The sequence below is a fragment of the Monosiga brevicollis genome, genomic scaffold, assembly GCF_000002865.3.
Source record: "Monosiga brevicollis MX1 MONBRscaffold_16 genomic scaffold, whole genome shotgun sequence".
NCBI classification, from domain to species: domain Eukaryota; class Choanoflagellata; order Craspedida; family Salpingoecidae; genus Monosiga; species Monosiga brevicollis.
The window spans coordinates 301,242-322,144 of NW_001865053.1; the positions used below are offsets into that span (position 1 = coordinate 301,242).

The window sequence follows — 20,903 nt, forward strand, 5'->3', positions numbered from 1 at the left end:
CATGCTCGACACCCCCGTCGCCGCCTTGGAGGTATGTCGAGAGGAACTGGTGCCGCCCGCTCCTACCAGGTGCATCTGTCCGCCCCTCTATCGTTGAAACTGCACCTCACCGCGTGCATGTTCTAGGCGGCGATCCAACACTCGCTGGACTGGTTTCTTTACGACAATGCCTGCTTTCTTGCCGAACGCCTCTACTATGAAGGTGGGCAGATAGCCTCAGCTCGCAGCAGTACTTCTACGCAGGCTCTCGCTCACGCACGTGCCTTTGTCTTGGACTCTTTTTTATGTACAGCTGCCACGGACAAAGCCACTCTGTTGCTTGGCAAATGCTACTTTCTATCTGGTTCGTGTGCGATTGATGCCATCCCATTGCGTTGCTCTGGCACGATGATGCAATCTGACTCGAGCTCCAATGTTCTCCACTCGTTTTCAGGTCAAGTGCGACGTGCCTATCAGGTGCTGAAAAAGTGCCCGCTGCCTGCTGCGCGCTATCTTTTTGCGCGATGCTGCTTGGACATGCGACGGTAAGCCCACAACGACAACCTCCCTGCCATGTGTCAGCGCCCACCTCTTCACAGCCGCTGTGCTGCCCAGCTTTCAAGAGGGAGATCTGGCACTGATTGGCCTCGACATGGCAACGGAGCCCCAAAATCTATCTCGCTTCACTGGCCACAACGGCGCAGCTGAATGGTTGCATGGTTCGCTGCTTCTGCAAGCCAACCGCAAACGCGAAGCCACGCGCCTTCTGCGGTTCGTCCACATTCTCGGCAACGGACAACCTTGACATGTGCATCATCTTTTGCGCACTTTGCTAATCGTTTTGTGGCACCCGACTTGTTGCGATGGCCGCAGCAAGAGTTGGGAACAAAACGGCTACCTCTTCACCAGCTTCGATGCCATCTGCCAGCTGGGTAAGCTCGAGCTGCTGCGCCATGTCTTGCGTCCTCCATTGGAAAGATGTGTCCCGATCCGAAAGTTTATTTGACCAGGCGTGCACCTCAATCGGCCCAGACGACAAACCTGTTGATGTTCAGCAAGGCTTTCAAGACCAGACCCTGGCAACGCGACTTGCATTGGCCAATGGCCAACCTCACATGCGGTGCGCCCCTGGTCTCTTCCTTGGTCTCCTCAGCACCACTGAGGTGCTGCTGCTGCTGCTGCGACCAGCCAAGCCTCATCACCCAACCTTTGTCGGGTCCTGTAGGCCAATGACATCATCAACGGCCGTGCCCTCAGTTACGCCGCGGCACAATACCGCCACCTTGCCCGTCGCCACCGCTGTCACGAGCGGTGCGTGAGCCGAACTCACCATCAAGAGGCAGGATTGACTCCTCACCCTGCTGGTGCTTGGTATGCTTGAGCAGGGACACCAAAAATGCTGGATGAGAGCGCGGCTTCCCCGCCCCTGCAAGAATTGGACTTGTCAGGCATGCAATCTCTGCCACAAACTGCAAACGCTACCCCGGCTAGGTGAGGAGTCGCCTTCTTCTTTCCGCGTTATTTTCTGTATGAGCCCTGGTGTCTCACAACAAACGGGCACCCTGTAGCGCCTTTGTGGCTGGGCGAACACAAGTGGACCCGGTCTCGTCGCTTGGCCGCGTGACCCCCTCCATGAGCGCCATGTCACCCCGTAGTCGTCGGGGTCGCACGCGCACGGCCCATGTGCGCCAGACCCTCTCTTTTGATTCGCCTGCGGAATCTCAGCCGTCAACCTTGGCCTCTGCTGCCAAAGCCAAGCCTGAGCCATCCCGCCTGAGAGCTTCATCAGCATCCACGGCTGCAGCATCGCCACTCGTGTCGTCAATACCACCGGGACCCAACTTCGAGACTCCGCCCGCTGCTCTTTCAAACGAGCAGCAAACCCCAGGTGTGATATCTACGCAATTCTCTCTTCGCCCTGTCGCCTGTGAGAAAGCATGTCCATTTCGATCCCTAACCCCCGAATCCTATGCAGTGGAGGCCCAGCCTCCTCGTCGCAGCCAACGTATTGCGCGAAAAGAAGCAGGCGCCAAGCGTTCACATAATGTGGCCCATGGCGAGGTCGGGCACCTTCTCACGGCACCAGACTCTCCGGTTGAGGAGGGGGGCGTAGAGCAAACACCCGACGTTCAGCCCGCTCATCCTGCTCGTCCTGCTTTCCCGGAAAAGCAGGGAGGTAAGCTGTAGTGACGCCTTTCAATATTGCCACCACTACTGACTGTGATTTCCATTGTCCAGGCCGTACCTTAAAACGACCGTGGGTACTGGTGGGTGACATCAACGACGAGATTTGCTGACCTTTGTTGCATTGTAATGTTCCGAGTAGTAGCCCGCCGCAAATTCAAGCCACGGGCCTCCAAATTGTCTTTCCAAACGCCCCAGGCCGATGCCAAGACCCCAGATGACTTGGACACGAGCGATGGTTTGGCCCAGGCTGACTTCACGACACCTGAATCAGCCGACCCCAATGAGCGCTGGACCGCCCCAGGAAGCCATGCCAGCACCCCAACGGCCGTGCATCCCATAACCCGTCAGGCCCGAGAGGAAGGCTCATCTGACCCAGGGACCCCTGATCCGGAACCTGAGCATGCTTCAGAGAAACAGCAGGCACAAGATCACCAGCCGCGACCCGTGGACCTGACCTCCAGTCATGCCCTTGCGGTGCAAATTTTGCTGCCGGTGTACCGTGCCGTGGCGGCCATGGGGCATTACAACTGCCACTCCGCCATTGATGCCATCGAAACGCTACCGGTCAAGCATCAAAACTCGGGCTTTGTACAAGTTCTGCTTGGCCGCGCGTACATGGAGCTAGCCGACTACGACGCGGTATGTACTTTCATGTGTGTGCGCGCATATCGATCGTTCCAAGTGAAGAGACAAGGGACGCGAAGACTGCCACCACACATGTGAGACTTGCTATCCCGGCCATTCAACATGACTTTGGTTCATACATAGGCGGAACAGGCCTTTCGCAGCGCTCGGCGCTTTGAGAAGCATCGATTGAGTGGCCTCGAGGTGTGTTCATGTTCCTGCTCTTCTGCCTCTGTACCGCTCTGCCCATTTTGTGTGTCAGTTTGTGTGTTGCTGCTCTGCCCGCCTAATCCCCGCTTTTCCTGTGATGCCGCTGTAGTACTACAGTACCGTGTTGTGGCACATGGCCAAGATTACAGACCTGGCCTATCTGGCCAATGAGGTCATGACCATTGACCCGAAACATGCCGTCTCCTGGTGTGTCGCTGGCAACTGTTTCAGTCTTCAAAAGGAGGCTGATCGTGCTTGCCAGTACTTTCAGCGCGCTGTGCAACTCGACCCTACGTTTGCCTACGCCTATACTTTATTGGGCCATGAGTTCTCCGCCAACAACGATCACGAGCGGGTAAGCCTGACAAGCTGGCCTCGTCTGCTCGTGCCGACTGTGGCTGGACTATGTTCTTGTCTCCTCAAATGGTGGTGTCATGTTTTTCTCACACTTTTACCTCACATGATGTTGGTTGGCGTGCTTGCGCGCATCAGGCCCAAGCGTGCTTTCGCCAGGCCCTGGCACAAAACCGCCGCCTATACAACGCCTGGTTTGGCTTGGGCATGCTGGCAGCCCGACAAGAGCGCTTGGTCGAGGCTGAGAAGCAACTCATCTTGGCAACTCGCATCAATCCTTCCAGGTTTGCAACCTACAAGCCTGTGCTCTCCCGTGCATCAATCAACATTCTTCTCACTCATACTGCTGCTTTTTCTGTCGCGTACGACTTGCACGATCTCAAATGGGGGTGAACCACAATTAGCCCAATTTTGCGTTGTCATCTTGGCAAGGTGTTGGGCATGCGTGGACGCTTTGTGCTGGCTTTGCGTGTGCTCGACAAGGTACGAGGCTTGTGAATGCCCTTGGATTTGCTTTGCTTGTTCCTCCATCGTATTCGTCTTGACACACGTGCACTCCGCTGCCTGGGGTAGGCTTATGAAATGGCACCCGAAAACCCATTGGTACGCTACACTCGTGCCAGCATGCTCATCAGCCTGAATCGATACCCGGAGGCGTTGACCGAGCTGGAGAAGCTTTTGGTTGATGCACCCAAAGAAAGCGTGGTCTATTTCATGCTGGGCAAGGTTCACGAACGGGTACGATCATGATCATGCTGTAGCCACGAGCTCGTTCGACGCTCTCGCCGTGTTGGACCATCTGAAGAGCTCTCTAACGTTGCTTCTGCCGTTTTGACGCGTATGCGACTGGTTGTTTGACTGCTTGTCAGCTGGGCCATCCAGATCTGGCACAGTTGATGACTGCTTGGGGCATGGACTTGGATCCCCGGGCGCCCACGCTTACCTCGGCCATTGCTGATGCGAGTCAACTCGACGGAGGACCAGCCCCAAATATGGATGAAGAACTGGGTGAGCAGCTGGACGAACTGCTGCAGCAAGATCGAGACTAAGAAAGTGAAACCTCACGTCATCGGCCATGGGGCTCTCATTGGCGCCTTCTGGGCTGTGCCCACTCGAGAAAAGAGTGAGAGAAAATTGATTTGACCCATGTCGAAATTGACAACCCCGAACAACATCGCGAACTCATCGCACAAGAGAAGCAAGCACACGGCGCGGCCCATCAAAGTCACGGCGTGCATGCATCACGAGATAGTTGTCCAGCAGAGCCACATCTTGGGCCTGCCAATTGAGCTCCACGGCCGTATCGTCACAGCACCTCTTGGCAAACAGCAAAGCCTGGTACGGTGTTGAGGCAAAACGAACCAAAATGTGAGGCGTGCGGAGGTTCAAGACACGCCGCTTGAACTCGTGAAGCGCACCTCAACGTCCATGGGTGTGTCGTCACCGAATGTCATATACTTGGACAGCATCTTGAGGACATCGGCATCGCTGCTGCTACCAGAGTTGGCGCTAAACTCGGTGGCGTTGGCAATCTGCGCTACCAGTTGATTGAAAAAGACCTGCCCAAAGCACGAGCATCAGGAAACTTGGCGTGCCCGACAAAATATAGATTGGTAACAGCACCGTCAAAAAAAGTCACATCCAATATCCGAAGAACGTGGAGTGTCTCACCTTGCGGTCCGTTCCAGGGGCGATCCGGACGGCAGAGAGCTTAGGTGAGGTCGTCTTGAGGACTTCATTCTCTTGCCACTCCCAAGAATAGCCCAACTCTTGCATCCGCTTCTCCTGTAAGGGCAGGAAGGATGATGAGAACTCGGAGCGAGGCCCTGTATCTGCATCAAAAGAGGCAGGAAAGGATGATGATCGTGTGCAAAGTAACGAACCACGGCGTCCTTGCTCTCGCAACCAAAAAAGGACTTCCAGCTTCGACCGGCACCCTGCAATGCGCCGCAGCAATACCGCGATATCCAGGTGGACGTGGGATCAGGGATGGATGGAGGAGGGCAAAAGGAAAGGGTGGGTGGAAGGGTGATGACAGGGGGAAACTCGGCTCATCTCACCTTGGTTGGGTCGGCGACGGCTGCCATGAAAGCTGTGTATTTCACGCCCTTGGCTTCGAGATCAGCCACAAATTGCGGGTGCTTGGCTTCGAGTCGGCGCAGAACCTAGACACAGTGCGTTTAGTCTGGTCAGTGATGTTAAAAGAGTTGTCCGATCATGGACATATCAACGACAGCGCCGAAATCAACCTCGTCTGAAGGACAAATGGCCGTGCCGCCGCCGCGGGTGGCGGGCCGTTCGCAGAAGAAGAACAGTTTGGAAGGCCAGTGTGGCGTCTGGGCCTGCTCGTGGTGGAAGACCTGGAGGGCTGATCGTGAGCACGTATCGCTAGACCAAGGCGATCCATGTCAGCCTGACGTGCAAGGAGGATTGGGCATTCTGTCTTACCTGACCACCCTTCTTTCCTTCATTGGTCGTGCACACACGTCCAGTAACGTCGACGCGAACGGCAAAGGAGAGTGACTCTTCGTACGGCAAGTCCTCGTACCTGCATCGGGAATCGACGAGGAAGTGATGGGTGAGGACGGTCACAACCGCACCAGCAACCGCACGAAACCCTTGACTGAGCCAAGCACCGACTCACCCCTTGAAGCTCTTGACAAAGGCATCAAAATCTTCGGCCGTCTTGAGCGGAAAATCACGAAACAGCACTGCTCCGTGCTCCCTGCCAACAGCACGATGACATCAGACCCAGTGGCATGGCCGCGCGGGTGGGACCAAACACGATAACCAGAAAGAGAGTGCGGTTGGTGGGGACAGATCAGCCAGTGGTTCGTACTTGAGAAGCGCTTCGATGGCATCTTGATGATCAGCAAGCCAGCTGCAGGCCGTGGCGGCCGTGACGGAGCGATCTGAGTTGTCTGAGGCCGAGCAGCGCACAATAGCTGGCACAGCTCGCTTGTCAAACACGCGCTGATCGGGCGGCGCCAGCTGCACCACGGTACCGAGCTGACCAATGGTCACCCCGCTCGCTGTCTGGCCCTCGCTCGTCTTGGCAACTTTGGCAGCCATCTTGATCCGTCTAGCAATCTAAGTAGCCACACATGGGTAGCCATCAAAACATCACTGAGCCCACACACGCGCAAACTCGTCAACACGTTCCCCTGCACCATCCTCCTGGCACCTTTGCAATGTGCTCTGGTGACCACGGCGCCCATGAAGCATCGCTGACACACACACACACACACCTTCACGTTGAAAAATAATGAAGATAGGTTGTTGCGGTAGATTGTAGAGTTCTTGTAGTAAATTTCGTAATATTAAGCGGTTCATAACGTTGAATGAAAACTTAAAGTTGTCGGAGATGTTGTTGTTTCTGTCGAGATATCACCCAACAGCTTTGCCATTGTTGTCGTCGCCGCCGTCGCGACCAGCACCAGCACCCAGCGACGACATCGAATAGAACTGCTCACCCCGCTGTGGCTGCCTCACGGAAGGAGAGACCACGAATAGCAGGACTGCGAGGCTCATACCGATACATAGCAGCGGTTGGGTGCGCGGCAAGGCGTACCTACCTGCGACATCATGTGGTGGATGCGTCGGGCGCCTGGGGGTCAGCTGCTGTTGGGCGTGGCGCTCCTTGCCCTGTCTGCTGGCGGAGAGGACCAAGATTCGACTGCTGCGGATATTTTCGTGGCCCAGGATGGAACACTCCACATTAATAGCACGGGGCGCGTGCTGCTCAATGGCGTGGACATTATGGCTGAGCTGAGTAACCTGCGCGCCTTTTTTGACGAGCACCCAAGCGTCACGTGGCAGAAACCCGAACAGAACATCCTGGGAAGGTTCGATGGGGGCGTGCGCTGGGTCGCGACGGGTGATTTGGATGAAGATGGCTTTCCAGACGTTTTGTATGTTGTGCTCGAATCACGCACCGCTTATTGGCGCCGCAACTTGGGAGATGAAACCTTTGCTGCGCCGGTGCCCATGAATGACCCCAGCACCCCAGTCCTGACCCTTCACGTGTCAGACCTGGATGCTGATGGACACCTGGATGTACTTGGCACCGGCATTGCTAACAACACTGTGCTGTGGTTCCGCAATCAGGGCAACGGCACCCTCGCTGCTGGAACCGTGATAGCTTCGACTGCCGGAGGCATTCATTTGGCAACGGCTGACCTGAATGGCGATGGTCACCTGGACATTATTCAAGCCACTTATAGGACTCGAGTCCTTAACGTTTTTCTGAGCAAGGGGCAGGCTGGCTCGTTCGATGCGCCACGCATGCTTTCCGGCTCCGGTTCGTGTGCGGCGCTCTGGGCAGCAGATTTGGATGAAGATGAGCACGTGGACCTGTTGACGGGAGATTTCGACGGAACGGCCTTGGTTTGGTTTCGAAATCTCGGCAATGGCACATTTGCTCCACCGCAGTTGATCTCCAATTCTTGCGGCGCCGTTGCCTCGGCCGTGGCTGTTGACCTGGATGCCGATGGGTCTGTGGATGTGCTGTGTGCCAGCTACTCAAACGGGACAATTTTGTGGTACCGTGGTCTCGGTGGTGGGCGATTTTCCGAGCCGCTTCTCATCTCAGACGTGCTTGTGCAGCCCACCAACATTCAGGTCGCTGATATGGACAAGGACGGGCGGCTTGATTTGCTCGCAACAAGTTCGACCAACGATACCATTGTGTGGTATCGGCAAACAAATGTCGGCGCTTTTTCTCAGGCAATCTCGATTTCCGACGCAGGGGACCGAGTCTTCACCCTCGCTGTGGCAGATTTGCGGGCCACTGGCAATTTGGATGTGCTGAGTGCCAGTTTCAACGACGGCAAGGTGGCCTGGTACCGCAATCAAGGCGACTGGGCGTGGCGCGCCCGTTTTTACTAGAAACAAGATTGCATGATCAAGCTTGTTGATAATATTTTGCGCCAATCGTGGTTTAAGACGACGCCAGAGAACTCTACCGAGAACCGCATGTTAATGGAATTGAAGAAGATGTTCAAACTCAGATGTTCAAACTCAGAGCCAAGTGGATGCAGTGCTTGACTGGATAAGGCCAACAATGGAGGGCTATGAATGTGTCATAGACGGCTGGCGCGGTGTGGTGCGTCCCGCGTTTTGGTTTGCTTTGGTGTGCGACTGTGAGACCAAGGAGAACGTGTTGGGGGCAAAAGCGAGGGTTAGGAGGGGTTACCCTTAGGAAGGAGGTGAGGCGAGGCGTCTGCGCATGGCAGTGCGCTGTACACAAACCCAACAATTTATTTGCTACGATAATGGAGTGGACACTGCCCGCTTCTCGTCGTTGCAAACCGTCTGCGCTTATCATGATAAGATTGAGGATGAAACATGTTCCCCGAAGTGCCGAGACGCTGCAAGCACTGACGACAGCTGCCCGGATCTTCCATCCTGGTCCTGTGGTGTATCAAGAACCTGTGTAGTGTATGAATCCACGCGCGACACACCCCATTAAAAAAAAAAAAAATTACGACGAAATTCAACCAAAAAGAAAGAAAAAAGAAAGAAAAATTGTCATACTTTTTGTGGATCAGAGAGAGACAACAAGATGGTGCCGCCGCAGTCGCCGTCGTCGCCGAGGTCCCGGGCTGGCACGCCGACATGGGAGGAGTTACAGGAGGAGTGTGCGCTCGCGTCGGCGGTAGCAGCTAGCATGCAGTCCTCTGGACTGATCCAACCATCATCGATTGAGCATGCACCGAGTGCCGAATCCGAGCATCAACGTGCCGCGCTCGAGACAAGCAGTGGGCGCTCGACACCGGATTTGGCCGACCTGTTGCGCGAGGCAGAGCTCGAGGATCGACTGCGCGCAGCAGCCGACGTGCACGTTGATCTCGAGGGGCGTCCGAAGCCCTTGCCTGCTGTACCAGACACACGACCCCGATTAAGTGCCGACGAACTCGAGCACGGGGGCGCTCGCGCCGATGGCGCTGGGTTTGTCGTGGAATCTACCGCTGCACGGTTCTGGGCACTGGACGAAGCCCTTCTGAATGTATTGCAGCATCATGTGGAACGTGTGCAGGCTAGTGATGCTGTCTCGGCCGCCCCGGTGGAGCAAAACCCCACAGCACCCGAGGTTCCGAGGTCGACACAGCACAAGGCCATTCTGTTGCAGTTGGGCGATGCGCTCGACATGGGAATCATCCCCGATGGTCAAGTACAACTCGCTGCCAGCGACATTGGCAACACGCTCTTGCGCCCGGGAGACATGCCCTCGAGTTTCACGGTCAGTAGACGCTGGGTTCTCGTTTGATGTTGTGCGCTACACGACTGCCAACCTCACTCACTTGCCGCGCTGCAGCTGCACAATCCTCTGCTGCGCCTCGGGGCCAAAAACATGTTTGCAGTGCCCAAACCCGAGCCCGCGTCTGCCAGGGATACGCCACACGAAGAAGAGCCGACTGCATTGGTGGACACAAGCCGCCCCTTCTGTGGGCTAGTTCTGGAATGGAGTCAGACACTGGGCGATTTTCTGGACGACCACCACACACTGGCCTATCTAAGGTTTGTCTCTAGCTGTTCGGGACGTGCTGAAAACATCCACGCCCTCATCAACGTCAATTGTACCATTTGCAGTGCCCATTGGTATCTCTTTGAGAACAGCAAGGGAGCAACCACGTACGCACAGCGTGCGTGGCGCTACCTATCGGAGAACGCGCTGCCTTTTATTGGTGGGTGTCGTGATGCACACACACACACACAACTGCTCAGAGAGCCAACCATCATGCACATCGCTTCGCTTGCGCGCCCGAGCTGGCAGAGCTGACCTGGACTGACCCGGTTCATTGGTTTGCTTTCTCTGTAAAGACTCTGATCACGAGGTTACAGCATCACAGTTGTATACATTTCGCCGCTTACCGCGCGTGGCATCCGACGATACCACCTGGCAGATATACGCATGTAAGCAAAACTTTTTTCTACATGTACTGTTTGAAAGAAAAAAAGTGCTTTGACACTCACTGCCGCTGCTGGAAATGGGGTGGTGCGGCATCGCCTGTTGGCAGCGCGTGGAGACTTGCCCTTGTTTGAAGACAACTACACCTGTGGTCAACTCGTTGTGGTCGTCATTCCTGTTCAGCGCCTCGTTATCAAAGTGGTCTTCGCCACCAAAACAGATCGCGAGGTTGGTCCGTTTTATCCTGGCATGCCTCATGTGCGCTCTGTGAATGAAAGAAGCGCATGTCCGCGCGTACGTGTAAAGGCGAGGTGGCGAGAAGATGCTGGATGTGCCGGCCAGACTCATGTGTGTTATTGTGCTTGGCCTGTGAATGCTGACCTTTCCGTATGCCAAACGCTTCATCTTCGCGTCATGTAGGCAGATTTTGTGGAAATTGAGCAGCTGGGCCTTTTGCTGGAAGAACGTGCTAGGTTGGCTGAGCGTGAACCGCGTTGTCCCGAGGGCGCGCTCTGCTCTCCAACGAGTGTGCACAGACGCTGTGGCTCACGTTTTTTTCTGCAGGCGTTGGCAGGAGCGCGTTTCGGTGCCTTTGGCACTTGAAGCCATGCCCTTACATCTGCAGTTGTTCCGCCAACAGCTTTTTGGTCCGTCGTTGCGCACCACTCCCTGCGTTGTGCTTGTCAGCTTCGCTCACACGCAATCCATGATCGGGCGCCGTGCAGAGGCATGGCAGGAAGCAAGTGCAACGGCTTTGGCAGACTTTCAGCCGCATCGCAATCTTCCCATGGACACATGCTTTGTATGTGGTCAACCCCAGGCACATCTGTGCAGCGGTTGTCGCAGCGTCGCTTGTAAGTCAGCGCGGGTCGCCTTGGCCGAGAAATGCAAACGAGAATCCGTTTGCTGAAATCTGTCGATTTCTTCAAGTCATCTCATCGTTTCCCGGCTAGACTGCCAGCGTCTGTGTCAAAAGCGCGATTGGTCGCGGCACAAGCACGTCTGTACCCGCGAGTTTCAACGCATCCAGCTCGAGGAGCAGCATTATTATCGAGCTCGTGTTCCAGAACCCACCCCGTCCTCAACAGGCGAGACAGAAGATGAAGAAGCAGAGGACCAATCTCGGGGTAACAGCACGACAGCTTGATGCGTTATGTTCATCGCCCCTCAAGCCGCGCTCGGCGAGCCCGCTGTCTGCGACAACGGGCTTGCACGCCCCTGCTGAAAGCTCTTCCCTTTAGACCATAATTGACCCCCAAACTCAAATTGCTTGCATGCATGCGAACCCCTTTCCACTCTCATTTTGAGGATTAAAACGAAAATCGACGAAATAGCGCCGGTATGCGGGCATCATCGGTGGTGCGGCTCATGCTGGTGCTGCTGGTGCTGCTGGGCGGAGCTTTGTGGCTTCACCAGCAAGCTTTGCCAGCATTGGTCGAAAACCCACCCGTCCTTGCGCTCAGCTCGCTCGAAACAGCCCTGGCCACGTTCTGTGGTGCGAATCCGCGTTGCTCAGCCGATCTGGCCCAGCACGTTGCACATCTGCCCGACTTTGCTGCTGAACAAGACGATGACGATTACCTTTCTCTTCGCTGGGCCACGCCCACAGCTGTCAGCACTGGCCAGCTGACTCTATGCACACAATCGTCTTTGGACCAAGTCCCCCACCTTCTGGATACACTGTCAGCCTTTGACGGTCAGCTCTTTTATTCTTGCTTTCCCTCGCGTGCTCAAGTGGTACGCGCCTTGGTCGCTTTTACACCTTTGCACTGACAAGACACTTGCACCTTGCACGAGACAGGTCCAGTGACCATCGCCATCTTTTCAGCCGCCCCCGTGGCCAAAGAGGCTCTAGCCGTGGTGTGGGCCAAGCTTGCCTCTTGTCATCCCGACATTGGTACACGCGTGGCTGCCCGCTACACCATGCATCGTGATACCCATCAGCAGCTCCTAGACTTGAGCCCAGATCAGGCGGAAGTCAGTGCCATGGACTTGGCACGCCAATTAGCTTTGCTGCCATGCACCGTCGACTCCCTCGTATCCAGCTTGCGCATGTGGACCCAGGCTGGTGCCAACTACGAGCTCACGCTGCAGACGACTCAGGTTCCCTACCCGAACAATCTGCTGCGCAACCTAGCCCGCGACCAAGGTCTGACAGCTTGGTCCGCGTTACAGCACAGTGCACGCATCCTTGCTGCAACCCAAGTGATCAGGCTCACGCACCTGCTTGCCGTTCATGGCTCCACGTAGCAACAACGCTTTTCACAATGGTTTTGGACGTGGACATTGTACCCAGCCACAACATCGCTAAGGCCGTGGAGCAAGCCGTAGCAGCGCACCATGGAAGCTACACCCGCCTCGCCTTTGTGGTACCCGGTAAGCCCAGGCTTTCAAGTCACCCTAGATTTTAAGGGCTGTGAGTTGCACCGCAGCTGGCAAGCTGTCGCGTGTTGCCGGGTGCCATGTCATCTGCTGTCGCTTTGGACACACACGCCGTCACAATGTTTTTTTGACATGTTATTCGATAGCCTTTGAATTGGATACGAGCACAGCCACGACCATGCCAGCCCACCGCGACGAACTATTGCAGATGCTGGAGGCCGGGACGGCTCGGGTATGAGTGTGAACGCACTTTCTCGCCTGTCAGAAAGGGCGAGATGTGGACCGTCAAGACAGGTTCTGAGGTCAATGCTTGTGCAACGAGCGTACGGTCGTGCATTCATTCCTGGCTTGGCTTGTGGTCTCCGTTGCAGCCTTTTTATCAAGAGGTCTGCTGGAAGTGTCAGCGTCACACAAACTACGAAAAGTGGCAGCAAGGGCCAATGCAAATCACGGAGCTAGAATATGAAGGTAGTTTCCTTTGCGCGCTTGCTCGCGGCTTCAGCCCTCGACATGTGAATGGTTTTTGATGTCGTCTCTCAACACCTGCCCCTGGGGTGGGCACCCGTAGTGTCATGGCATGATCCCTGGGAGCCCTTCTATATTGCCCGAGAGCGTTCATGTCCGCGCTACGACGTGCGCTTTCGTCAATGTATGTCTGGTTGCCCATTGCTGCGGTCTTTGTCCGAAGGATCTCGTTCATCAGGTCTAGTCCAATTCAAGGGGCGACCTCATGTTCTCGGTGCATGGTAGATGGGTTCAATCGTATTTCACAGGTGTGCCATATGCACATGTTAAACTACCGCTTCGTCGTCTTGTACCAGGCGTTTGTGGTGCATGCAGGCTGGAAGCGTCCAGGTGCCTTCCATGCCAGCAAACAGGCCGACCTGGATCGCAACCGTGATCTCTTCCGTCAAATGAAGCGGGAGCTGCGCGCTCACATTCCACAGGGCCCCTCCTGTTAGAGCAAGGGGTTTGATTGCGTCCTTGAATATTTATCATGACATGAAAGTTCTGGTAGCATGTCAGTTTCGTGTCGGCGATCTGGCGGGCGGGGCTTGAATGGACTAAATTCAGACCACAAGGAACACGCAAAAAGATGGAAAATGCACAGTTATGAAGAGGCGCATGGAGTTGACTATTGCGCCGGCTTCTTGCCAGCCTTTTCCTTTGCCTTGTCTTTGCCACTCTCCTTGTTGTCCTCTGAGCTCTCCTCAGCTGCTGGCTTCTTCTTGGTGCCAGTCGGACCTTCCTTCTCGTGCTCCAAGTTTTCCAGCTGTTGCAAAGGGGCACGATCAGGGACATTTGAGTCTGTCATGCCGCTCCACTCGTCTGTTCACAGAGTTGGATGACAGGACCAACCTTGTTGTTGATGAGGTTGTGCAAGGCAATTGTTGCCCGAATCATCGAGGCCAGATACACCACCAGCATCTGTGCATCAAAAAGAGAGGGCAGCTGCGGATGAGAGAAGGGCTTATACACGAGCCAGGAAAAGCAAGGGATCCAAGGGAGGGAACGGGGAGGGATCGGCATGGGTAGGTCAATGGCGCGGCGTATCGTCTGAAGATGCCACGCCCGCCACGCCACAGGAGTGGTTCAGGTCATCCTATGTGTGTCGGATAAACAACGCACTTGGTCACTCGTCGTGTTGGAGACTGAAGTCGCCAGGTCCTTGCCGGAAACGTTGGGTAGATTGTTGAAGATTTCCTGAATCAAGTACATGATGTTGTGGTTGATGGGGAGTTTTTGCTCCGCCACCATCTGGAGATACTCGTGCACCTGTTGAAGGTGACCCGAGAGCCCCTGGGTGGTGGGAAAATGGAATCATGGCATTAATGTGACGGCGGGTGAGGGCAGGCACTAGGGCACTAGGACGAGCGGACTTAGGACTTGGTCCGACAGTGGGGCCGTGCATAAAGCAGCTGACCTTGAGCGAGTCGAGCTGTTGCTGCAGGCGGTGTGAAAGCGAGCCTGAAAAGCCAAGGTCTGTAATGTCGCGCAGGAGGTGCTCAACGCCAACTTCCTCCACCTCTTCTGCTCCCACTTCCGAGCCAACGTGTTCAAAGCCCTTTGTGGTGGGTGTGCCATCCTATGCGGTGTCATAGAAACAGCCAAGCAGGCCCGCAAGACGAGGAGGTGAGGAATGGTGTCAACACATGAGGGCACAGGCGCTGGGTTTGAGATGCGAACGGGACTCACGTCGTGAATTTCCTCAACAGCAACGTAGGCCTTGATGGGGAGGCCCGACACCTCAGGACGCACGTCGATAACGCAAAGAATCTAGGTGTGTGTGTGTGTGTGTGTGTGTGGAAGCATGAGGAAACGAGGAAACTACACACCAAGCAAGCGCGAGGTGGCAGCAGTGGAATGAAATTGGGTGCGTGGGCATACCGGGTGTTCTACAAATTTTTGCAGCATTTCGCTAATCTGAATGTCATTGGCCCGCAGCTTGGGTCCCGTGTGATACCAGCCCACCACGCGCTCCTTGGCTGTAAGGGGCGGAGAGTGACGGCATGAGGGTGAGGCGAGGCCACCCATGGCACCAGAGCGATATTGCAGACAGATGCATGGGGCGATTCATGTTGCTTCGCTCCACAATGGCGCCTCGCCAGAAGAAGCAAAAGCAAAATAGGAAGGGAAGAAGAGGATACAAACAAGCGAGCCAGCAGGGCGCGAGAGGAAGAAGTGCCCATAGAGGAAGCAAAGGCGCGCGGAGTGAGAGAGCGCAGGAGAGAATTCAAGGCTCACCATTGACGCGGCGGAACATGCCAAACATGTTGCGAAGATAGTCATGGTCCATGTACCAGACATCAGGCGACTTGAGGTCTTCCTCAAAAGGCACTGCAAACGTGGCACGGTGGCACAGAGTAAGGAGGTGAGCGGGCGCAGTGGGTACAGGCAGTGGGCTATGGCATGGGCTGGGTGGGGGTGGGTGAGGCCATTTGGAAGCAGGAGCCCTCGTTGCGAAGCGAAGAACGCACGAGCAAAGCTGTTGGCAATGTCCAGGTTCGTGGGGCTCTTCCAGGAGCCGAGGAGGACACCGACGGAGCGATGCTTTGTGCCCTTGCTGGTACGGTTGTAGTGGTCCACGACGGAGAGCAGCACCAGGGGGTGAACAGTCACGGTGGTCTCGCCCGAGACAGGCTTTTTGGTGACGATGTCCAATGAAGCCATGGCGACGGGGAGAGCAATAAGCAAGCAAAGGCGCGAAGCCGAAGCCGGGCGCCGAGTTGGTCCAAAAGGGCCTTGATCAACACCACCAGTCGTTGTTGTTGACAGTGTCTATCCAGAGGTTGACCAGGATGAGCCAGTGAGCGAGCAAAAGCATCCCAAGTGCCAGTAAACCGACGGGAATGACTCCACGTCACTTGCAAACACGGTTCTCTTTGCTTGTCCCGACCATCCCAGTGTGCCCCCCACCTCCACACACCCGGGCTACAAGCCAATGCCTGTCTGTTTCCAATGCATTTGATAGTGCACGTCAGTGGTCGGCTGCCACTGCCACTGTGCCATCCAAATTCAACGCGCTGCCCTTCGCCGTCACTCAACTCACCGCACTCTCTCACACACACAAAGACTGTTGATAACAAAGGAAATAGCACAGAGACAGCAGCAGGCACAATCACACTTGGTAACAACTCGAAAGTTTTAGCCTCCACGAATACAGTGATGATAACATCTGACATCTGCCTGAACAGACGAAAGCGTGAATATTGACACAGTATCTCCTGGCCTCTTGTTGATGTTTTTGTTGTGTGTGTGTGTGGTGTGTGTGTGTGTCTTTGCGAGCTGTGATCGAGCTGGGAGCTCGCTGTGGGAGCAGAGGGAGCAGAGGGAGCTGGTGAGGTGGTGGACTGCAGCTGATTGCGGCAGGCATGGTGGGTTTGCTTGGCTGGGTCTGCTTGCTGGGGCTAGCATGCGGGACCAGCTTTGCCGCTGATTCCGAGGCCAAGCAGTGGCTGCCCTATGAGGTTGTCCTCAATGCCATAGGGTAGGTGCTTTGCACGTCAGAGATCATGGGCGATCAGCATGCATCGCTACGCCCTTGCTCGTCCGTGGCCTGGCCTTTCTGACTGGTGGTTGATCGAACATTGACCAGAAGACGCCCACCTCCTATTGCTTGGCTGCATGCACCTCGACACACTGCAGAGGGTACGGCAATCCCTACAAGGATGTCGAGGTTAACGTGACTTTTGTCCCGGTACAATTGGATCCAGCCAGCGCCGCTCAAGTCCCTGATTTATACGCACAGCCCATGCGCCTTCCAGCATTTTGGGATGGCGGGCACACGTGGCGCGCCCGCTTTGCACCTCCCATCGTCGGCAATTGGACCTGGATCTCAACATGCAGCAATTTTCACGACTCGGGCTTACACAATCAAACTGGCGCTTTCGTCGCGCGTCCGAGTTCTGCCCCACCCTTTTTGCTGGTCTGGCCCGTTTGGCTTCCCCCTCCATGCCACTCCGACTTACGCTACGCTTGCATCACGTTGATCTTGCTCTGTGTGGCTGCCCATCGTACCTGCAGGCCGACACCGCCCGCCGGTATCTCGTCAACGCCCGTGGCGAGCCATTCTTCTGGCTCGGGGACACACATTGGTCTGGTTTTAGTCTAGCAGAACATACCCGGGATAACAACGACCCATTCTACAACGACTCGACCAGCATGTTCCAAGGTTTGTGCTCACTACCAGCCCTTGCTTGATGCACACATGTCCACTGCATTTTTTTCATAAGGCCAGGTCATCGATGCTCGCACCCAACTCACCTGCCACTTTGCATCCCAACTGCATTGCAGAGATCCTTACGCGTCGTGTAGCCCAAGGCTATACCGTGTGGAAGGCCGAGTCCTTTGCCAACAACGACGAAGGTGTGGATTGCGCCGGCTCGGCTTCCGACGGCAGTGTTACCCATTGGCACACCTCAAGCACTTGGACCTCCCTCTGGGTGCGAGAATGTCAGGCTCACATCAATCGTGCCCAAACGGTTGCATTCCCAGGTGGCAACGCCCCGATCAACCACGGAGGCCCTGCTTGGATCAACAACACGTTTTTCAGCTTGCCGAACCCTGCCTTTTGGCAGGACATTGACGATCGCGTAGCCTTGGTCAACCAGGCAGGCTTGTTGGCTGCCCTAGCCGTGGGCATCGGTCGCAGGTAGATGAGGCATACGTGATACCTTGCCTGTTGCAAGCTCGCTGTGGCTGCGTCTGCAAGCGCAGCCTTTGGCCTATTCTTGTTCGTCGTTGCACAGACAACTTTTGCTCACCCGCAATCATACTGCTCTGCCCTAGCATGCCCACCAATGCAACGCTGGCAGATCACATGCGTCTGTCCAAGTATTTTTTTGCACGTTATGCTGCGTTCAACACCGTTTGGCTCACTTGTCAAGAGTACTGCACCAGCACGGCCTGTCCTGACTGCTGGGCCACCATCGCAGCCACCATCTGGAGCATGGACCCATACCGCCGGCCTAACTCGATGCATAATTGCGCCACCAATCCCATTGCCTACCATGACCAGCCTTGGTATTCTTTTGTCACCTTGCAGCTGGGTCATGGCAGCCTGGCCTCGGTAGACCACTGGCTGGCCCAATACAATGCCACCCCGGCCCGGGCCATCATCGAGGACGAAGCCAACTATGAGCTGCTTGTTCCCCCCTACCAGCCCGTGACGTCCGAGATGACGCGCCAGACGGCCTGGCAAGCCGTCATCGGCGGCTCCTTTGGCTACACATATGGCGGACAAGGACTCTGGTGGGGCTGCTGGAATCGTACGTATGTCAACGGCAACTGTGGTACCGTGGGTAGTTCAGCTTACAAGGTGGGTTCGTACTAGCTCTGATGTTTCCCGGATACCTAGTGTTTGGATCTCATGCACCAAGCCCGTCTCCTCCTTTCTTCCTCGCCTGCGGCTCGCTTTAGACATGGAATGAGACCCTCCACTTTCCCACCGGTGTAACGGCCCTCGGGCACTGGCGAGACTTTTGGAGTCAGCTACCGTGGTGGCAGTTGGCACCGGATGGTCTTGTTGCCGAATGGTCTGTGCTGGCCCCACGCTTTTCGCAAAAGCCCTATCAAAAGAGTACGCCTGATCGCAGTGTCGTTGTAGCCTATCTGCCGCCCAGCCCCTGTGGGACATACACCGGCATGCTGCACCTGCCTGTGACCACGCCTGCGCCCTATTCGGTGTTTTGGTTCAACGTCACTTCGGGAGAATACCTGAGACTCATGACCAACGTGAGCGGGAGTGTAGCGGTGCCCGAGGCCCCCTCCACCTCCGATTGGGCTCTTCTGGCCACCACGAACGCCAGTCACATCGACATGGCACGCACCCATGCATATGGACGGCAGGATTCAGAGCACGATTCGCGTTTTCACGCGCCAGCGGCCTCTTGGCATCTGGTAGCAAATGTCACGAGCTTAGGGACCCCGCGACAGGGCCCAGCGACTGTGGGCTTGAACTTTAGCCTGGACGAAGCGGCGACCGCAGTCGCGCTCGGGCGATACAAGTTGCCAGACAACGGCGATTGTCATCAGCTTTCTCTCTATGGGCCTGACGGCCGAACGCTCGTGGCGCAGGCTTACGTCAATATGGCCGCTGCTGCCGATGCCAATGGCTTTGTTTATGCCGGCTTGGTCTCGCCCGTCCGGTTGCAACCAGGCGTTCCCTACTACTTGGTGGACAACAACAGCGGACCCGACAGCTTTGCCAACGACGACCAAACGCGCTTGGTACCGTCTACTGCGGGTTCCATTAGCAGCTCAGTCTTTGGGGGTCCAGGCACCTTTCAGGCAGGTGGTGGGGGCCCCAACTCTGGCTATGGTCCCGTGGACCTGGTCTTTGAGCTTGCAAGCTCACAGGTCCGCGCTAAGTAGGGTCGGGCACCTCGAGCAAACAATTGACATGACAAAAGTAAAGTAATCTCTTCGGGACTAGTCGATTGTGGCGCTGGAGCGGGGCACTGATGTGTAAGCTTCACGCAATCACGGAGAGGATTCGGGTTAAACAGGCAAGCAGGAGAAGAACGGAAGAAGGGAGAACGGTAGCAGGGCAGGAAAGAAAAGTCGGAAGACGCAAGAACAATCGAAAAGACAAGCAAGCTTTGGGAAGACAAGGATTCTCTCAACAAGTCAAGACTCAAACGGCACAGCAAACACAACGCTATACCTCAACATTACCCTCACTGTGCACGGATAAGATGCGTGCCAGCGCATCCAGAGTACCCGATACCAGGAAGAATGTACCCATGAGCACGATGCCATAATCAAAGGCTCGTTGGGCTGGGGTTAATGCCTTGCCCATGATGCGAAGGTGCAGCAGGCCTGGCATGATAAGTGCAAGTAGCATGCAGCACGTCGAGCCGATAAGCCCCATGATGGATGCGAAATCTGGAATTGCCAACACGATAATCACTGATGCTAATACCAAGGATGCGCGCAGCACATTCTGCGCTCATGGCCGGTTTTTGGGTGCGCAAAGCAAATCAAGGGCATCGTTGCGTGAGTGAGCAAAAACACCACCCATGAAACATACTCCGGGACAGTGTTGCTCTGGCCACATACCCCTTTGGCCAAGGTGGGACGTTCGCGACCTTGAGCAGCAATGATGCGATCAATGATCACGCTCACGGGAAACAACATGACTAAAAAAAAGAGGTAGCATCAGGCGAAGAAGGGGGCCAAGGTGAGGAGGTACACGCCAGCTGTACCAGATCGAGTATGTTGTGACCAGATCGAGTATGTTGTGACGGGAGCACAGCAAAACGGGGTGACCTGGATAGGTAAAGTAGAGGGAAAAGCAGAGACAGGCTTTGATAAAGTCGGGAAACAATCCAGGGGGAAGGTTTAACGTAATGATGCTCTGAGTATCCTCGCCTAACCACACGATCCGAGGAATGGGGTCAAACTGAGGAAGAGACAAAAGGGGTGGAGGAAAGGAAGTGGCCATCACGCTTACCAAATGACGCATAGCCGAGGGCACCAAAGGTCACATAGAGCGTGGTAATGATGGCTAGGGCGAGAGAAAAGAGGTAGGGAAAGTCGGCGCGACGGTTCTTTGGCACACTGTTCTCCAAGCTCAAGACCATGCCGGCGCCCTGATTCATCGTGCAATGTGGGTGCACAAGTCCATTCGACGGGATGTTGCACAAGACATGAGGTGGTGGGATCAAGGTAAAGCGGTGTCGCTGACGCGAGGATAGCTGCAGGAACGAGGCGCACACACCTCAAAGCAGTAGACGCAAACGCCAACAAAGAAAAT

General features: G+C 55.6%; 7 protein-coding genes across 7 annotated transcripts; 5 read left to right on the plus strand and 2 right to left on the minus strand.

Moving 5' to 3' along the window:
• Window position 1: 1 nt before the first annotated feature.
• MONBRDRAFT_26880 (uncharacterized protein) lies at window positions 2–4,104 on the plus strand (the record flags this gene model as incomplete). Its single annotated transcript, XM_001747243.1, has 17 exons — window positions 2–31; window positions 127–202; window positions 293–343; window positions 434–524; window positions 562–750; window positions 853–911; window positions 1,012–1,099; window positions 1,205–1,290; window positions 1,365–1,470; window positions 1,635–2,155; window positions 2,306–2,805; window positions 2,935–2,994; window positions 3,110–3,207; window positions 3,232–3,355; window positions 3,493–3,638; window positions 3,759–3,837; window positions 3,928–4,104. The coding sequence occupies 17 exons, from the start codon at window positions 2–4 to the stop codon at window positions 4,102–4,104; spliced, it is 2,481 nt and encodes an 826-aa protein (XP_001747295.1).
• Window positions 4,105–4,536: 432 nt separating this feature from the next.
• Window positions 4,537–6,426, minus strand: MONBRDRAFT_26881 (uncharacterized protein; the record flags this gene model as incomplete). The annotated part of the gene is made up of 8 exons (XM_001747345.1): window positions 4,537–4,689; window positions 4,773–4,913; window positions 5,026–5,139; window positions 5,238–5,291; window positions 5,415–5,519; window positions 5,803–5,902; window positions 5,999–6,079; window positions 6,194–6,426. The coding sequence occupies 8 exons, from the start codon at window positions 6,424–6,426 to the stop codon at window positions 4,537–4,539; spliced, it is 981 nt and encodes a 326-aa protein (XP_001747397.1).
• Window positions 6,427–6,939: 513 nt separating this feature from the next.
• On the plus strand, window positions 6,940–8,241 carry MONBRDRAFT_9601 (uncharacterized protein; the record flags this gene model as incomplete). Its single annotated transcript, XM_001747244.1, has 1 exon — window positions 6,940–8,241. The coding sequence occupies one exon, from the start codon at window positions 6,940–6,942 to the stop codon at window positions 8,239–8,241; it is 1,302 nt and encodes a 433-aa protein (XP_001747296.1).
• A 676-nt stretch (window positions 8,242–8,917) lies between these two features.
• On the plus strand, window positions 8,918–10,135 carry MONBRDRAFT_26883 (uncharacterized protein; the record flags this gene model as incomplete). The annotated part of the gene is made up of 3 exons (XM_001747245.1): window positions 8,918–9,595; window positions 9,671–9,735; window positions 9,886–10,135. 3 exons carry the CDS (start codon window positions 8,918–8,920, stop codon window positions 10,133–10,135), a joined length of 993 nt encoding a protein of 330 aa, XP_001747297.1.
• A 1,470-nt stretch (window positions 10,136–11,605) lies between these two features.
• MONBRDRAFT_26884 (uncharacterized protein) lies at window positions 11,606–13,608 on the plus strand (the record flags this gene model as incomplete). Its single annotated transcript, XM_001747246.1, has 7 exons — window positions 11,606–11,960; window positions 12,066–12,413; window positions 12,515–12,640; window positions 12,793–12,878; window positions 13,018–13,114; window positions 13,215–13,295; window positions 13,397–13,608. The coding sequence occupies 7 exons, from the start codon at window positions 11,606–11,608 to the stop codon at window positions 13,606–13,608; spliced, it is 1,305 nt and encodes a 434-aa protein (XP_001747298.1).
• Window positions 13,609–13,696: 88 nt separating this feature from the next.
• Window positions 13,697–16,209, minus strand: MONBRDRAFT_37751 (uncharacterized protein). Its single transcript, XM_001747346.1, has 9 exons — window positions 16,074–16,209; window positions 15,625–15,925; window positions 15,392–15,484; window positions 15,035–15,132; window positions 14,843–14,923; window positions 14,571–14,732; window positions 14,276–14,446; window positions 14,006–14,074; window positions 13,697–13,919 (listed from the first exon to the last, which is right to left on the minus strand). Exons 2-9 carry the CDS (start codon window positions 15,815–15,817, stop codon window positions 13,782–13,784), a joined length of 1,005 nt encoding a protein of 334 aa, XP_001747398.1. The 5' UTR covers window positions 15,818–15,925; window positions 16,074–16,209; the 3' UTR covers window positions 13,697–13,781.
• Window positions 16,210–16,518: 309 nt separating this feature from the next.
• Window positions 16,519–19,519, plus strand: MONBRDRAFT_26886 (uncharacterized protein; the record flags this gene model as incomplete). Its single annotated transcript, XM_001747247.1, has 6 exons — window positions 16,519–16,634; window positions 16,793–16,844; window positions 17,171–17,318; window positions 17,441–17,798; window positions 17,936–18,464; window positions 18,566–19,519. 6 exons carry the CDS (start codon window positions 16,519–16,521, stop codon window positions 19,517–19,519), a joined length of 2,157 nt encoding a protein of 718 aa, XP_001747299.1.
• Window positions 19,520–20,903: the final 1,384 nt, after the last annotated feature.